This window comes from Electrona antarctica (genome assembly GCF_951216825.1).
Source record: "Electrona antarctica genome assembly, chromosome: 18".
Lineage (NCBI taxonomy): Eukaryota > Metazoa > Chordata > Actinopteri > Myctophiformes > Myctophidae > Electrona > Electrona antarctica.
Genome location: NC_136799.1, coordinates 39,164,243 through 39,179,788, shown reverse-complemented (window position 1 = coordinate 39,179,788; position 15,546 = coordinate 39,164,243). Strand labels below are relative to the sequence as shown.

The 15,546-nt window shown below is 42.9% G+C and overlaps 1 protein-coding gene across 6 annotated transcripts in view; it reads left to right on the top strand.

Annotated features, from left to right (window-relative positions):
* LOC306942305 (palmitoyltransferase ZDHHC14-like) overlaps window positions 1-9,138 on the top strand; it is an 86,328-nt gene extending 77,190 nt beyond the window's left edge. For all 6 annotated transcript variants that reach the window (XM_079528130.1, XM_079528126.1, XM_079528125.1 and 3 more), the window contains exons 9-10: window positions 3,495-3,600; window positions 8,317-9,138. In XM_079528130.1, coding sequence (XP_079384256.1) covers window positions 3,495-3,600; window positions 8,317-8,781 — 571 coding nt within the window. In that variant the 3' untranslated portion in view covers window positions 8,782-9,138. The remainder of the gene's footprint in view (window positions 1-3,494; window positions 3,601-8,316) is intronic.
* Window positions 9,139-15,546: the final 6,408 nt, after the last annotated feature.

Genomic DNA, 15,546 nt, shown 5'->3' with positions numbered 1-15,546 from the left:
TGCTACTTTTTGATACTTTTGTGTGACACTTTATAAAATAGGGTGTTTTACAAAAAGTTAAAATATGGAGATAAGAGGTTTCTGCCCGACAGCAACGGCATTATAATAATTGGAACACAGGTTCTTTTGTTTTTTTGTCTTTTTTGTTTCTTTTTCTGAACAGTAATGGTTAGGCTTTCCATTATTGTCATAGTTGAAAGCGTTTCCCAGCCCATTTCAGCTGAATCCCAGATCAAAGTCCTGTTGGATGTGTTAGATTTCACAGTTCTGCTCACTACAGTATATGCATGTTAAAAAAAGAAACGATGGAATGGAAGCCGAGCGTATCCATTCCATTGTGGTATTGGTGCAGTCAGCCTCGCAGTTCCTTCTCCTGTGGAACCATTCTCATTATCCATCTGTGAAACGTAGCCCAGGGCTCCAAATTAACAGTTCTTCCCTTGGTAGCGCTGGTGCTCACGACTCAGAAAGTTAGGAGCACTCAGTCACCAATATGCATATAGTATACTACATTTTATACTACATGTATCTTTTTTTTATTGATTAAAAAAAAACATCATTATGACATATCTAACATATTAACAGTTATAAGTAACATAGTGTTGCAGTTTTGGACATAATGAGGTCTAATTAAAGAACCTTGTGATGTTCAATTTCATGGCCCATTTGTTGAATATGGTTTTAATTTCTAAAACACAGTGGTGTATTAAAGGCTATACTACTACAGCGCACCAATAAAATGTACCTTTTTCACTAGGCTATCTTTGAATAGAGCACAGAAGTCCTGACGTATAAGCATTGTGGTCCACAAACAAACAAACTGTCCTGGCCATATTGTCGGAGAGGTGGCTCTGTATCGTTTACGATAGTCAGTCACTCATATTTGATACAGTCTGCTTCTATAGCGAAAATGTAACAAATTTGGCCGCAGTAACAAATTATCGCCGTCAGTTGATTCTTGAATCACATCCATATGAGTCAAACCGCCGGGATCATTTGTTTATTTTTGGAACACAGTTCTTATTTGACGTGATATAAAAAAAAATGCGTGCGTGCATGCGCATAACGGCATTACTCATCAGTAACATTTACAGTGGAGGAAAGCCGTCAAAAACACACTCACACATTCATAAATTGTGTTCTTCAGCTTAAGTCCCTCCACATTCTTTCCACCAGACCCCTCATCATCATCCTACGTTCTTCTGAGCAGGATCACTGCCTTCCTCCTCAGCCGTGTGTGTGTGTGTGTGTGTGCGTGTGCGTGCGTGTGTGTGTGCTGTGTGTGTGTCTGCCTGTCTGGTGTGTTTTCGGTTTGTGGGCAAAGCTTTCACTGAAAATATCCGATGGACAGCTGCGACGCAACGCGCTTATGCCTGAATCTGTGTTTTAAATGGACTCTCTGTTACATACAGTCATGACTCTTAAATTAGTATGCACATTGGCCACTTTTGTATGCATTTATTCTGTTAACTGCATTGTTGGGCCCGCACAATTAAGCAATATTATATCTGCGATACCTTTGGGAACTCGCTCTGCGGGCGAGTTCCTACGGCACCGCAGGCGTTGCATTAATGACGTTAAAGTGTAATATTGCAATTATACAACAGTTACCCTTAAAACTAAGAGAATCGCTGAAAAATTATATTTTTTCAATGACAGATGTAGCCACTACGACCACAAATGTCCCAAGAAACTAGCTAGCCTAGACACCGAGTCTGCTGCGCTCTGAGAGAAAAGCACGGCTGAATTCTTTGTTTTGATTAGGCGTTGAAATAATGTGGTTTAAGCACGGCTAGAAAGCTGTTTCAACGAATCAGATTGCTTCCTCAAAACGACCTGTTGTATAATTACCAATTTCACCCATGTTACTTATCTTGTAATGTCATAATGTGACAATAAAGTTTTATTCTGATTCTAATTGCAAAATTGGGTTAGCCAGGTTTGAAAAGGTGGTTAAATCCAAGTATTATCAGTAACCTGATTAGCTATTCTCCATCGGGGTACTAGCGTGCATGTAAACACACACACTATCAGTGGAATCTTACCTCCAATCTGACACACTGTCTCACACCTGCCGTGTGTGTGTGTGTGTGTGTGTGTGTGTGTGTGTGTGTGTGTGTGTGTGTGTGTGTGTGTGTGTGTGTGTGTGTGTGTGTGTGTGTGTGTGTGTGTGTGTGTGTGTGTGTGTGTGTGTGTGTGTGTGTGTGTGTGTGTGTGTGTGTGTGCGCGTGCGTGCGTGCGTTGTTTCAAATCAGACTTTATCTAGGTGATGATTGTCTGCTATCAGACACAATTGCCAGTGCCCTACCACACACACACACACACACACTAGGTCATGTGTTACTTTCAGCAGCATGGGTTACGGTCACCCTGCCTTACGGTGGACTCATACAGGCTCTCATTGAGGGTCTCCTTAAACTCTTTTACCAGCCAGACAAAGACTGTGACTTTTTGATTCATAAATCCTCTCTGATCTGGGGTCCCAGGGGATGGCAGGGGGTCCCCTAGCACTCACTTTGATCTGGGGTCCCAGGGGATGGCAGGGGGTCCCCTAGCACTCACTTTGTTGAACCTAGAATGCAGTTATGGTTGTAGATCGACTCTGTAGATTTAGATTTTAGACTTTTTTTGCCATCCTCTAGTTTTTGTAGCCCCTCCAACGTCTGGCTTTCGGAAATTACGCCGTCTGGCAGCAACATCTATTTTTTTATGTATGTTTAGAGCACTTTAAACAAACAGAGTGGCAGCCAAGTCTATGGACTTTTAATGTTTGTTAAGAGTACAATGTTTATTTAAAGGAGTGATACGCCCCTCACTTCACACAAGTGTGATTTATTTCCTGACATGTGGTTGTGGCCTCTGGCCTGCACCCTCAAAGCCATGTACTCCTCTATTAGTGTGGATTTTGACAGCAAATTTAGATTTTAGTTTTAGTCATTTAGTTTGTCATATTTTAGTCATCTGAAATGTTTTAGTGTTAGTCTAGTTTTAGTCGAGTAAGTCGGCTACATATCATAAGATTTTAGTCGACTAAAGCTACTGTTGATTTAGTCGACTAAAATAAATGTTGGCAGGCCTTGATGGCGTTTTAACTGATTTTAAACTTGGTTGCATGCTGAGAATAGCCGATTTTCAAGCTCACAACACACAACGTGTTTGTTGAGCTTGTAGATCTGCTATTTTCAGCATGCAACCAAGCATGAAATTACTTCAATTTTAGTTCTACTGGATCACTTTTCCACTTGTCTCTCCCGAAGATTTAGTCTAGTTTTTATTTGTTGGCAAAATTGTCAATAGATTTCGTCTTAGTTTTAGTCATCGTAGCTTGGTTTTATTTAGTTTTTTTATTTAGTTTTCGTCAGTGAAAAACGTTAGTCGACGAACATCTTTCGCCATAGTTATAGTCGACGAAATCAACACTATCCTCTACATGCATCATGTACTCCATCGTCTTGTATTAACCCCTCTCTCTCTCTCTCTCTTTCTCTACCTAGTCTAATCGACAGGCGGGGCTTCATCCAATCAGACGTACCGCAGCTGACGCCGCCCACCAATGGCATCACAATGTACGGCGCCACCCAGTCCCAACAGAGTCACATGGTAAGACCAGTGACATCACGCCTTGTCCATTCTGACCACTATACTGTCATGACATGAAAAGAAACACTAGCCTAGTAATGAGTGTCCTACATGTTTAAAGCAGTGGTGCTGACGTTCTGCACAGTGTTCTGTGTTCTGCACAGTATTCTGTGTTCTGCACAGAATCTGTGATTGTGGGTTTACTGAACCACAAGGAATGAGAAACTGATCCAATAAGCTCTCGTTTTTGTAAAGAGAAGAAAGTAAATGCATGACATGTCCATCTATTGGTGCTGATTTTGGAAACGTCTCTAAACATCTTAATTCATCTGTTGCACCAATATGAGAGCCCAGATATTTTGTTCCCTGATTCAGTTCACGAAAAGAGAGAACCGACATGCACATCCCCAACCCCATCTTGGGCAGGTGCTGAGCGACGAACAGTATAGATGAAACCACAGAGCGCTACCCTGTAGTTGAGGTGTCGCAGTGCCACTTGGCACCGCAGTTATAATTGCTCTTCTGTGGATTCGTTTATATCCATATGCGACAGATGCTTTATCGCACCCAAAAAAGCTCTGTGACGCTTCGAGCACGAATAACTCTTCCTGAGACTGATGACTCCGCATGACCTAACCCAACCTCATCTACCCCCAGCCTCACATAACCAGAGTTTCACCTAATCCAGCCTCCTCTAATCCAGCCTTGTCTAATCAAGTCTAATCGTTTCTGCCTCTTAATAAAGCCATGTAATATGTGTCTGTGCATGGCTTTAATTGTGGGTCTAAATGTGTATGATTAGAAGTGTCAACATTAGCGGTTGGTTAAGGGTCCATGGCTCCCAGCTGGACGAGTTCTGGTTCATGTGTTCTTTCAGTCAGTGTGGTTTTCTGTCCTTTCCCCCGTCTACTTTACGCTCAACTTGTTCCTCCATGTAGCTTCAGGAAGAAGCACAGACAGTACCTCACATCAACTCAGTCACTCAGTTAATCACACTCCACTTTCATCCACTGCTGGCTCACACGCACACACACACGCGCACACACACACACACACACACACACACACACACACACACACACACACACACACACACACACACACACACACACACAAGCACACACACACACACACACACACACACTGCCTCGATCCAAATGAAGAGAACGTTAATCCATTTTAGTGATTCTAATTCCACTGGATTGGAGCAAATTAAACTGCTCAGGATGTCGGATAAACGAGCCACTGTTGTCAATGTTAAACACAACACTCACACTATTCATGAATTAGGTCAGCAGTAGAGGGTGCGTGTGCGTGTGTGCGTGTGTGCGTGTGTGCGTGCGTGCGTGCGCACATACATAATGTGTAATGCAGAAATGTGACATAATAACCAAAGCCTAAATATAATTATAATACTCTATATAATATTGTATATAATTGTATTTACTAATGAAATATTTGCCATGTTGTGCAGTAATATAGAACTGTGTGATGCATTGCAATGCATCACAGAATGGAATTGTTACCTGGTGAATCATAATGGAATTGAATTGTGAGGGCAGTGCCAATGCACACCTCTAGCATACAGTATACTTACAACCACGTGTGTACATTTAGATGCCATTGCAACTATTTGCGGCACGTAATGCGTAAATCGGACCACTGACTTTTGTCTGCGCCGTCCAAATGCTTAATTTATGCTCTTGTCGTACAACAGTGTTGCATGCCGGAAATAACAGATGTACAGCTTGTACATCTGCTTTTTTAGGTTTCAAATAACAGATGTACAGCTTGTACATCTGCTTTTTTAGGTTTCAAATAACAGATGTACAGCTTGTACATCTGCTTTTTTAGGTTTCAAATAACAGATGTACAGCTTGTACATCTGCTTTTTTAGGTTTCAAATAACAGATGTACAGCTTGTACATCTGCTTTTTTAGGTTTCAAATAACAGATGTACAGCTTGTACATCTGCTTTTTTAGGTTTCAAATAACAGATGTACAGCTTGTACATCTGCTTTTTTAGGTTTCAAATTACAGATGTACAGCTTGTACATCTGCTTTTTTTAGGTTTCAAATAACAGATGTACAGCTTGTACATCTGCTTTTTTAGGTTTCAAATAACAGATGTACAGCTTGTACATCTGCTTTTTTAGGTTTCAAATAACAGATGTACCGCTTGTACATCTGCTTTTTTAGGTTTCAAATAACAGATGTACCGCTTGTACATCTGCTTTTTTAGGTTTCAAATAACAGATGTACAGCTTGTACATCTGCTTTTTTAGGTTTAAAATAACAGATGTACAGCTTGTACATCTGCTTTTTTAGGTTTCAAATAACAGATGTACAGCTTGTACATCTGCTTTTTTAGGTTTCAAATAAGAGATGTACAGCTTGTACATCTGCTTTTTTAGGTTTCAAATAACAGATGTACAGCTTGTACATCTGCTTTTTTAGGTTTAACCCATTCTGGGCGGGAACCCCTTTTGGTGTTTAAAGCACTGTGTTATGCTTTAGCTATTGAAAAATAGCAGATCTACAAGCTCATAGCGCGGCACCGAGTGCCGCGCTACGAGCTTGTAGGTCTGCTATTTTTGAAAAATCGTGAAAATGTGGCACAAATCTTTGACTATCTTCCAGAGCGAACGTTTTTAACTAAAATCTTTGCTTCTGGGGGGGTCCCTGGAACAACATATTTTCAGATGGGGGTCGGCGGCCAATTACATATATTTTTGGGGGTCCTTGACATGAAAAACTTTGAGAACCACTGATATAGAAACAATAGGTTTTTCTGAAAATGATCATGATTTAGAAGATATTTGTAGAATCTGGTATCAGGTCGAAATGGGTTAAAAGCTTGAAAACAATGTTCACCCCTCTTTAATCCCATAGCTCTGCATTAATAAAGATGAGCCGACTATGATACTCATACTGGCAGAAATATTGCTGACATGATATCTGTGTAAAGGTGGTTGGACCGGACAAGGTTTCCCGTTGCAGTGCAATAAACCCGGGTCAAATTTGTCTTTTGAAACGACCTGGAGAAAGGCCCAAGCTCATAAAACCCCAATAAACCAAAAGGACCCGACACGTGAACTGGATGTAGAAGCGGCTGATAGGAGCAGGAATAAACTGTGCTTTTACAATCGGTGGCAGTCCAACGTGTGTTTACACTGAGCGGAGATGTGGGGAACAGTGGAGTGTCCTAGACCAGTGGTTCACAACCTGTGGGTCGGGGCCCCTAGGCGGGGTCCCCACGTGATTTAAGGGGGCTCCCCAGGTGGCAATCTAAGGACTTTTAAGATATTTTCCAATCCAATCCACTTTATTTGTATAGCACATTTTACAACGCAAGGTCGTACAGGTACATTTTAAATAAAATGTACATTTTAATAAAGAAATAACTCAAAAAGAAAAAGAGAGAAAAGAAAATGCTTTAATTACATACGATGAACAAGCAAAACATTTTTTTTTAATGTTCTCAAATAGAAACTTTGATCAAATCAAACTGACTTTCAAATTGATTGATTTTGCACGTTAACACAAAATACAGGTCAAAACATCTCTTGGACTCTCCGAAATGAGGATCGGCATTGGTCCCAAAAGTGTGGCATCAGTCAGAATCGTGTCTCACTTGGGGATTCAGGACCATGTGTTGGTGTTGGTTGGGGGGGGTGGGAGTATCAAAGCATTTGCGTGGGTCATTTATGCCAGAGTCACTGCTCCAGCTCCAGTGGGTCATTTATGCCAGAGTCACTGCTCCAGCTCCAGTGGGTCATTTATGCCAGAGTCACTGCTCCAGCTCCAGTGGGTCATTTATGCCAGAGTCACTGCTCCAGCTCCAGTGGGTCATTTATGCCAGAGTCACTGCTCCAGCTCCAGTGGGTCATTTATGCCAGAGTCACTGCTCCAGCTCCAGTGGGTCATTTATGCCAGAGTCACTGCTCCAGAGTCACTGCTCCAGAGTCACTGCTCCAGAGTCACTGCTCCAGAGTCACTGCTCCAGCTCCAGTGGGTCATTTATGCCAGAGTCACTGCTCCAGCTCCAGTGGGTCATTTATGCCAGAGTCACTGCTCCAGAGTCACTGCTCCAGCTCCAGTGGGTCATTTATGCCAGAGTCACTGCTCCAGCTCCAGTAACCTGCTTTCATCCTGCAAGAAGATCATTAATGCATGGGAGTCATTGTGCTGAAGGCAAACAGCATTAGTCTAATCTCCCTGTTTGCTGATGCACGGTATTGATGTCTCCTAACCCAGTTACTGTCCTCCTATTCTACACAGCAACGCCAATCAATTTAGGCTGAGGGACGGTGAAGCAATGTGCCATGTGTTTGCAACTCTTGTCTATTGTTTTTAAAATGGGGGGTGGGGGCTGTTTCTCTGCATTAACATCTATTTTCTCACGTTTTTGTCTTTTCCTGCTTCTATCACTTCTCTCGTCTTTCTCTCTGCCTGTTTTCTTGTCCCCTTTTTCAAAAACATCCTGTTTGGTTTCATTCCTTTCTGTGCTCTACCTTTTTTGGCTTCATTCTTTTCCATTTTCCTATATCTCATCTCCCCTTTCTTTTATCCTCCTTCTCTTGTTTTGTTTCTCTCTCTCTCTCTCTCTCTCTCTCTCTCTCTCTCTCTCTCTCTCTCTCTCTCTCTCTCTCTCTCTCTCTCTCTCTCCTCTCCTCTCCTCTCCTCTCCTCTTCTCTCTCTCTCTCTCTCTCTCTCTCTCTCTCTCTCTCTCCTCAGTGTGATCAGGACCAGTGCATTCAGAGCACCAAATTCGTGTTGCAGGCGGCCGCCACCCCGCTCCTCCAGCAGCAGAACAGCGAGCCGGTCGCCCTGACGACCACGCCCCCCGACGCCGACGCCTCCGGCCGCGCCTCCCTGGTCCTGGGCGGACCCTGCGGCGCCCAGCTGCCCCTGGGCCAGCCCACGCCGCCCAACTCCACCCCCAACCTGAGCATCTGCCACGAAGCCGCCCACATGCCGCCCGGCGGCGCCATTCACGGTGTCCACGGCCTGCCCCTCCAGGAGCCTCCTCCGGGGGTCCCGCATCACTTCCTCACGCCGGAGGAGGCGCCGTCGCCTCCGGGCATGCTGCCCTGCGGCAGCCCCATGGGACACAGCCAGGCGGGCATCTACAACCCCGCCAGTCAGGACTCGCTACACGAAGACTCTGTGAGGGGACTGGTCAAACTCAGCTCCGTCTGACTCCGTCTGACCCCTCAGTGAACACATCCGTCCTTCAGCCAAAAAAGCTCCTGCACTCCCTCTAGTCCTGCCCATCCTCTTGGGTGGGACATTGCCTGTCCGCTTGGGTGAGACATTGCCTGTCCTCTTGGTTGGGGACATTGCCTGTCCTCTTGGGTGGGACATTGCCTGTCCTCTTGGGTGGGACATTGCCTGTCCTCTTGGGTGGGACATTGCCTGTCCTCTTGGGTGGGACATTGCCTGTCCTCTTGGGTGGGGACATTGCCTGTCCTCTTGGGTGGGGACATTGCCTGTCCTCTTGGGTGGGGACATTGCCTGTCCTCCTGGGTGGGACATTGTCACTCTCAACACAGAGTTCCACTTTTCTCTGTCAAACACATTACAGGACCTGACAGTTTTAACCACACAAACCGAACCCTGGCATCCCTTATTCTGGGGGTGATAGGGGTGATATTCTGCGGAAATAACCGACATACAAGCTCACGACACGTCATCCCGTTGTGAGCTCATAGGCGGCTATTTTCAGCAAAGACGTTTGGTGTCGAGGGGGAAGAAAGGAGGGTGCCTACTATAGAGCCCTGGGGGACTACAGTATATAGGGTTTAAGTGTTTGTTTGTTTTTAAAGAAAGAAAAGAAACCGAGGCTGTGTTTTGTGAATCAGCTGCTATAAAGACGTTGGAGTGAACGGAACACGACAGATGTAGGTGTCTCCTGCCAAGCCTTCCTTCCCAGTGGAACCAGGCTGCTCGCTCTGCTCACGGGAAGAGCATAACCCACTGCCTGGAAGCCATAATGACCATTCATTCTGGACCCACCGTGGACTCTGTCTACGAGGGTTGATTTAGTTGTTTTAGTTTTACAAGGCTCTCAGCCGTGTACAACAGAACAAATAGAAATGTTTTGAAAGTAAATCCATGACCTTTGTTTTCATTTATTCGTTTCCAGAAATCATTCTTTGTTTTGTCATTTTTCTTATCAAGCTTTAGCCCCACAACCACGGACTGTCTTATCTGCCTTATATGGACGTTGCCGTTGGCGTTCATGCGGTACATTGCGTACAATTTTGGTTGGATGTTATTACGTCACACATATCGTCGCTCTTTGTTTTTTCTAAGAGACTGTATTGTGCTTTATCATTCATGACATGGCCATATTTGGGGGGTGGGGGGGGGGGGGTTCTCTGCCAAACTATTATGTTTCCTGTGGATATATTAATAAAATCAAAACTTTTTATTGGATACAGTTGAATCCTTTTTCTTTGCAGGTTAGGACGGGGAGCGTGGCGTACAGCCGTGAGTATGACTGTCACGATTATGTCATTTTACTTTAATTAACTGTCATTCAAATAATTGTGATTAACAATTTCATTGTGTGGCTTTTAGGGCTTTGTTTAACAAAGGAGGGGTTGGTTCTGTATGCAGTGGGGACCTCATGTTTTTGTATCGTCTTGGTGTTATGTGCTATGTGTTGTTCTTGATGTGGGTGTTGAACAGACTGTGAAGACAAATATCCTTCGGGACAATAAAGATTATTATTATCCTCGCGAATCGCCGTAATCCTCTACGAATTGCTGTAATCCTCACGAATCGCCATAATCCTCACGAATCGCCATAATCCTCACGAATCGCCATAATCCTCTACAAATCGTCATAATCCTCTACGAATTGCTGTAATCCTCGCGAATCGCCATAATCCTCTACGAATCGCCATAATCCTCTACGAATCGCCGTAATCCTCTACGAATCGCCATTATCCTCTACGAATCGCCAAGATCCTCGCGAATCGCCATAATCCTCTACAAATCGCCATAATCCTCTACGAATCGCCATAATCCTCTACGAATCGACGTAAACTCGCCATAATCCTCTACGAATCAACGTAAACTCGTCATAATCCTCGCGAATCGCCATAATCCTCTAAGAATCCTCTCGTTCCTCTACGAGGAAGGATCTGTGGTCCCCCTGTTAGGGCAACCACACTAATAATAATAAAGTTTTACAAGTAGTGGGTTAAGTCCAGTGTGGGTTGTTTCAATGACCAGTTATTTTGTTTTGTCCACATTCAACTCCAGATGGTTGTCAGTGCACCACTGTTTAAAATGAGAAATGGCGTTCTGATAGTCCGTAATTGAGTTAGTCCGTAATTGAGTTATTGTCATGGAGCAGTCCGAGAATGGCTGTATCATCAGAGTATTTAAAGTATGTGATGTTATTGAGTGAGGGGCTCATACAGTCATGTGTGTATAGTGTGTAGAGGAAGGGACTGAGGACACAACTTTGAGAGGCCCCAGGTGTTGGTGATAACAGTTGATGAGAATGACGTAGGCCTACAGCACCTACTTTAAAGGCGTAGTGAAACGGAAATGGTGGACATTTTATTTTGAAGTTTCAAGTTGAAACACCGCTATGAAGTTTCTGAACCAATCAGAGCGTCGCATCCCTTCAGGGGATGGGACGGTAGCTAGGGACGGGTAGCTATGCTACGCAGGACAGCGTGTGATGTTTGTTTACAAATCAGATAGTCTGCCAGCTTTACCAGTTTACACTTAATGTGGCTTATTTCTACCCTATAATGTTTTCAGATACATTTTTAGCGTGATGATTAAGTTGAAACCGAGTAATACACTCTCTGGATGTTATCTTGAATGGGAATAAAAACGGAAGATTTCTGTAATCAGTAGCAGCTGTGCAGCCTGTGCTGGACGGATGCGGAGATATGGGGAATTAAACTGGTGAGCTTCATTTTTATTGGCTTTTATCGATGTTGGCCTCGACACGTCATCACGCAGCACGTTTTCGTTTTCAGGAAGTAATACAAAATATTTTTTATGGACTTTTAATATAAAAACACACAAAAATGAGAATTTTCACAGTTTTTTGGCATCCATTGTTAGGTATGACCATATGATGACCACGGATATGGTCTAAAAGTGTGAAAAACGTATTTTTCATTTCACTACACCTTTAACCCATTTTGACCTGAGATCAGATTCTAAAAATGTCTTCTACATCCTGACAGTTTTCTGAAATGTCAGTCGTTCTTAGCAGACCTACAAGCTCGTAGCGCGCCACTCGGTGGCGCGCTATGAGCTTGTAGATCTGCTATTTTTCAATAGCTAAAGCATAACATAATGCTAACACCAAAAGGGGTTCCCGCCCAAAATGGGTCTATTACTCAAAAAGTTGTGAGTCCACTCAGTCCAGTGGATGAGGAGTGTAGGAATGCTGAGGCGGTGCAGTTTCTTGAATTGATCATGTGATGATTTTCATCATTTCCTTTTTTATTGTTGAAAACCACGAAGAATGACATACTTACCATAATACTGGCCATGGTACTGCCCAGATGGGTTCAGGAGGTCTTCAGAGATGCTCTTTCTAAATGGTGATAAATATGAAAAGACTCTAAAGTGACAGGTACAAGCATGCTTACTGATTACGTTAAGGACGTCCATGTTAGAAAAATATGCAGGACAAAAATACTGCCATATCTAAAAACATTTCAGTCCGATAACTCACAAATAGATTTAACCAATATTTATTATAGAATGAGAATACAAGTGTGCATATAATATTTTATCTTGGCTCTGATACATTTTTCTCCCTGCTCGGCACAATCAAACACCATCATTAAACATTAAGAGCAGGGAGATAGATATACAATAACAACTCCCCCATGGGGAACATAAATAACAGAGCCCACCTGTGGTGCTGGGGTGGTGGTGGGACAATCAGGAACCATATAACGACAATCAGGAACCATAAGCAGAAGGAAGGCAGGAAGAGCATGCAGTCAAGTGCATAGACATAAGTAGCCCGCCCAATTGGTCAGCTAACTGCCACATCAACGAATGACGTGGGTCTTGCACACACTGAATACACCCACATAGTAATGCAGCATATTAACCCCTTCCCCCTTTCTGAAACCACCTCCTCGCCACTCGCCCTCGATATGCGCGTTCACGCGAGGCTGTGCCATATTAAGTGTCGTCCGAAACCAAGCAGCCTTGAGTGGAGGTGGCTTATAAAGCCCTCAAGAGCGAGTCTGATCTAGACTCGATTGCCTTGTGCAGCCCTGCTCTCTGTCCGCATGAAAACCGCGACCTACAAATGTAAGTACCACCACAAATAAATGATAAATAAACTGCTCCTAAACAATCTTCATCTGCAGAATAGACTCCAACTGATGTTCACAAGGGCTCTTTATTTACCCCACCGTGAAAAAACTAAATGAAACCACACAAACAAAACAAATTTTAACACACTGATTTATAAACACCATGGATGTATATGACACTTTTTGACAGTCATGCTGTATTTCCTTTTTCCATATTAATGAAATCCACATGTTGGTAACCATGGCAATGGATGGTGTCTGTTTCCTGTTTCTGCACAAGGAGGGTGAGTGTATTTCCAAACAGTTTTTTATACCCAGCACCCTAATCAAGGGAACTTGATTCAGCTGGAGGGGCACTTCCTGACGAGGGAACCTCCCGAGTGCACTTCAAGTCAAGGGACTGGTTTCAAAAAGGGCCCTTGAGTATATATATGCGCCCTTGAGCACGGCATGAAACCCCTCGAGTATATCTGACTGAACTAACTATGCAAGCTACGTATCATTCATATAGAGAAAAAGTAATAATAAAGAAATAAGATTGCAGGCAATTTATTGTGTATATTATTTTGATTTGTGTGTATTTGCAGTAGAATTTGTCACAGGATTAAGTATAAAGTAGGGCATTGATTTATGGGGGGAAAGATGGAGGTACAGCACAACCTTTCTCTGGCTGTCAACATATTTTATACTGTGGATGCATTTGTCTGTTCAAATGTTATCCCCTTGTGCCACCTTGTGGTGTAACAAGAAATAATTCTGAAAGTGTAATTACATTTAAAATGTTTATTCACTATCAAAACCAAAGTATGAGACCCAAGGAGTAAATGCATTTATCTTTATTTAAAATTACACTATATTACAGTAGATTCTTCGTCGTACATATAATTTACAACAAACAAAATGGCATTGCAATATACAAGTCTTCAAATTAAATAATTAATTGTTGATTAGATCAGGCCACATGGAATGGCCACACTGAGGGGAATGAGAGCTGTACCATTATAAAAAAACAAAATGAAAATGGACAGACATTTCACTGCTATAATTTGCATAAAATTGCAAAACGTTACATTGTTTCATTGATATACACATTTGAAATTATCCTGTGGTGCACTGTGCTTCAAATTAGTATTCATTTATATTGTGTTGTACAGAAACAATCAATTATACACGCTCACAACGCGTTGCAAGCTTGTACAGTTGGAGGCCATCGATATTGTCCTTTTCTTTTTGCTGTGGTTTGCGTGATCTGCGCAAAAGGACAGTTAACCCATTTTGGGGCGGGAACCCCTTTTGGTGTTTTAAACATGTTATAATTTAGCTATTGAAAAATAGCAGATCTACAAGCTCATAGCGCGCCACCGAGTGGCGCGCTACGAGCTTGTAGATCTGCTATTTTTGAAAAATAGTGAAAATATTTATTTCAGAAAACTGGAGGATTTAGAAGGATTTTTTTTTAATTTTGAGGTCAAATGATAAGGGACAATATCGGTGGCACCCAATTGTAGATCAGCTATTTTTGACTGGCGGCACACCGTACAAAGTATAAATCATCAGGTTTTAATTGCACAAAGCGATGTCCCAACTTCAGAATGGATTCATGTTCCTGAGAGATGTGACATAATCAACCTGAATAAGTTAATAAAAAGCTAGTCTTTTGCACACCAACAAAGGCGTAGAAGACTAGACGAGGAGCATCCAAACGTACGGAAAGAATACAAGAAGGGTGAACTCACATGGTTGCGTTTGATCTTTCATTTGCTAACATTTTGTGGCATTTGATAGGATACCAATACTACTATACATTTTAATTTGTACATATGTCTGTTTTCTTTGCACAGTGCACTACAGTATACACAGGGCTTATTATAGGCCTATCTCACAGCCCCCTTTCCACGCCCCCTTCCGGTAGATAGTGGTGTCATTTAACATTAGCATTTGCACGTTTTTTTCTCTGGAGATTCTAAGTACATTTCCTAATGTAAAAATGTGACAGACCAATATTATTATGAAGCAAACAAGATGGTAAATCAGCTCCAACAGATAGAACAAACCTTACCTTGAGAAAACAAAAGTTGTAGACTTCTTAAATTACCTCTGTTAACATGTAGCGTCTATGGAGTGACGTCACGCTATCACCACTAGCCCCGAAAGGGGGCGTATTAAGGGGGCGGGGAAATTCTGTGAGATAGGCCTATTACAGCAAAAGTGCTCTAGAGACAGGCTAAGAGATGAACCAAGGCATACATAGCTTTGTTTTAGCTGTAAACAGTCATGGGTCAAATACAGGGGCTCCCAGCCTGTAAAACCAATCATCTTTCTCATGCAGCAACATTTCCATCCGGGACTATAGCCTTAGATGTCATTATCTCAGGTCACCAAAAAATGCTACGCTAGCTTGAAACCACGGACCGAGGACTATACGTCAAGGCCAAAAGGAAGCCTGGCAATGCTGACAGTCAGCATGGGGCTTTGCTTTACTCATGTATTCACTGTCTGGGGTCACCGTATAGCTAGCTTAGCATCAATGGCCAGAGCATGAGCGACGTGCTAGCCAGCCCAGACTAGTCCAGCACCCGTAACCTGTGTTCCATCAGTATAGCCTCAGGTTGGGTTCGAGGCTTGCGTCAATAATGCCGAGCCTCGGTCGG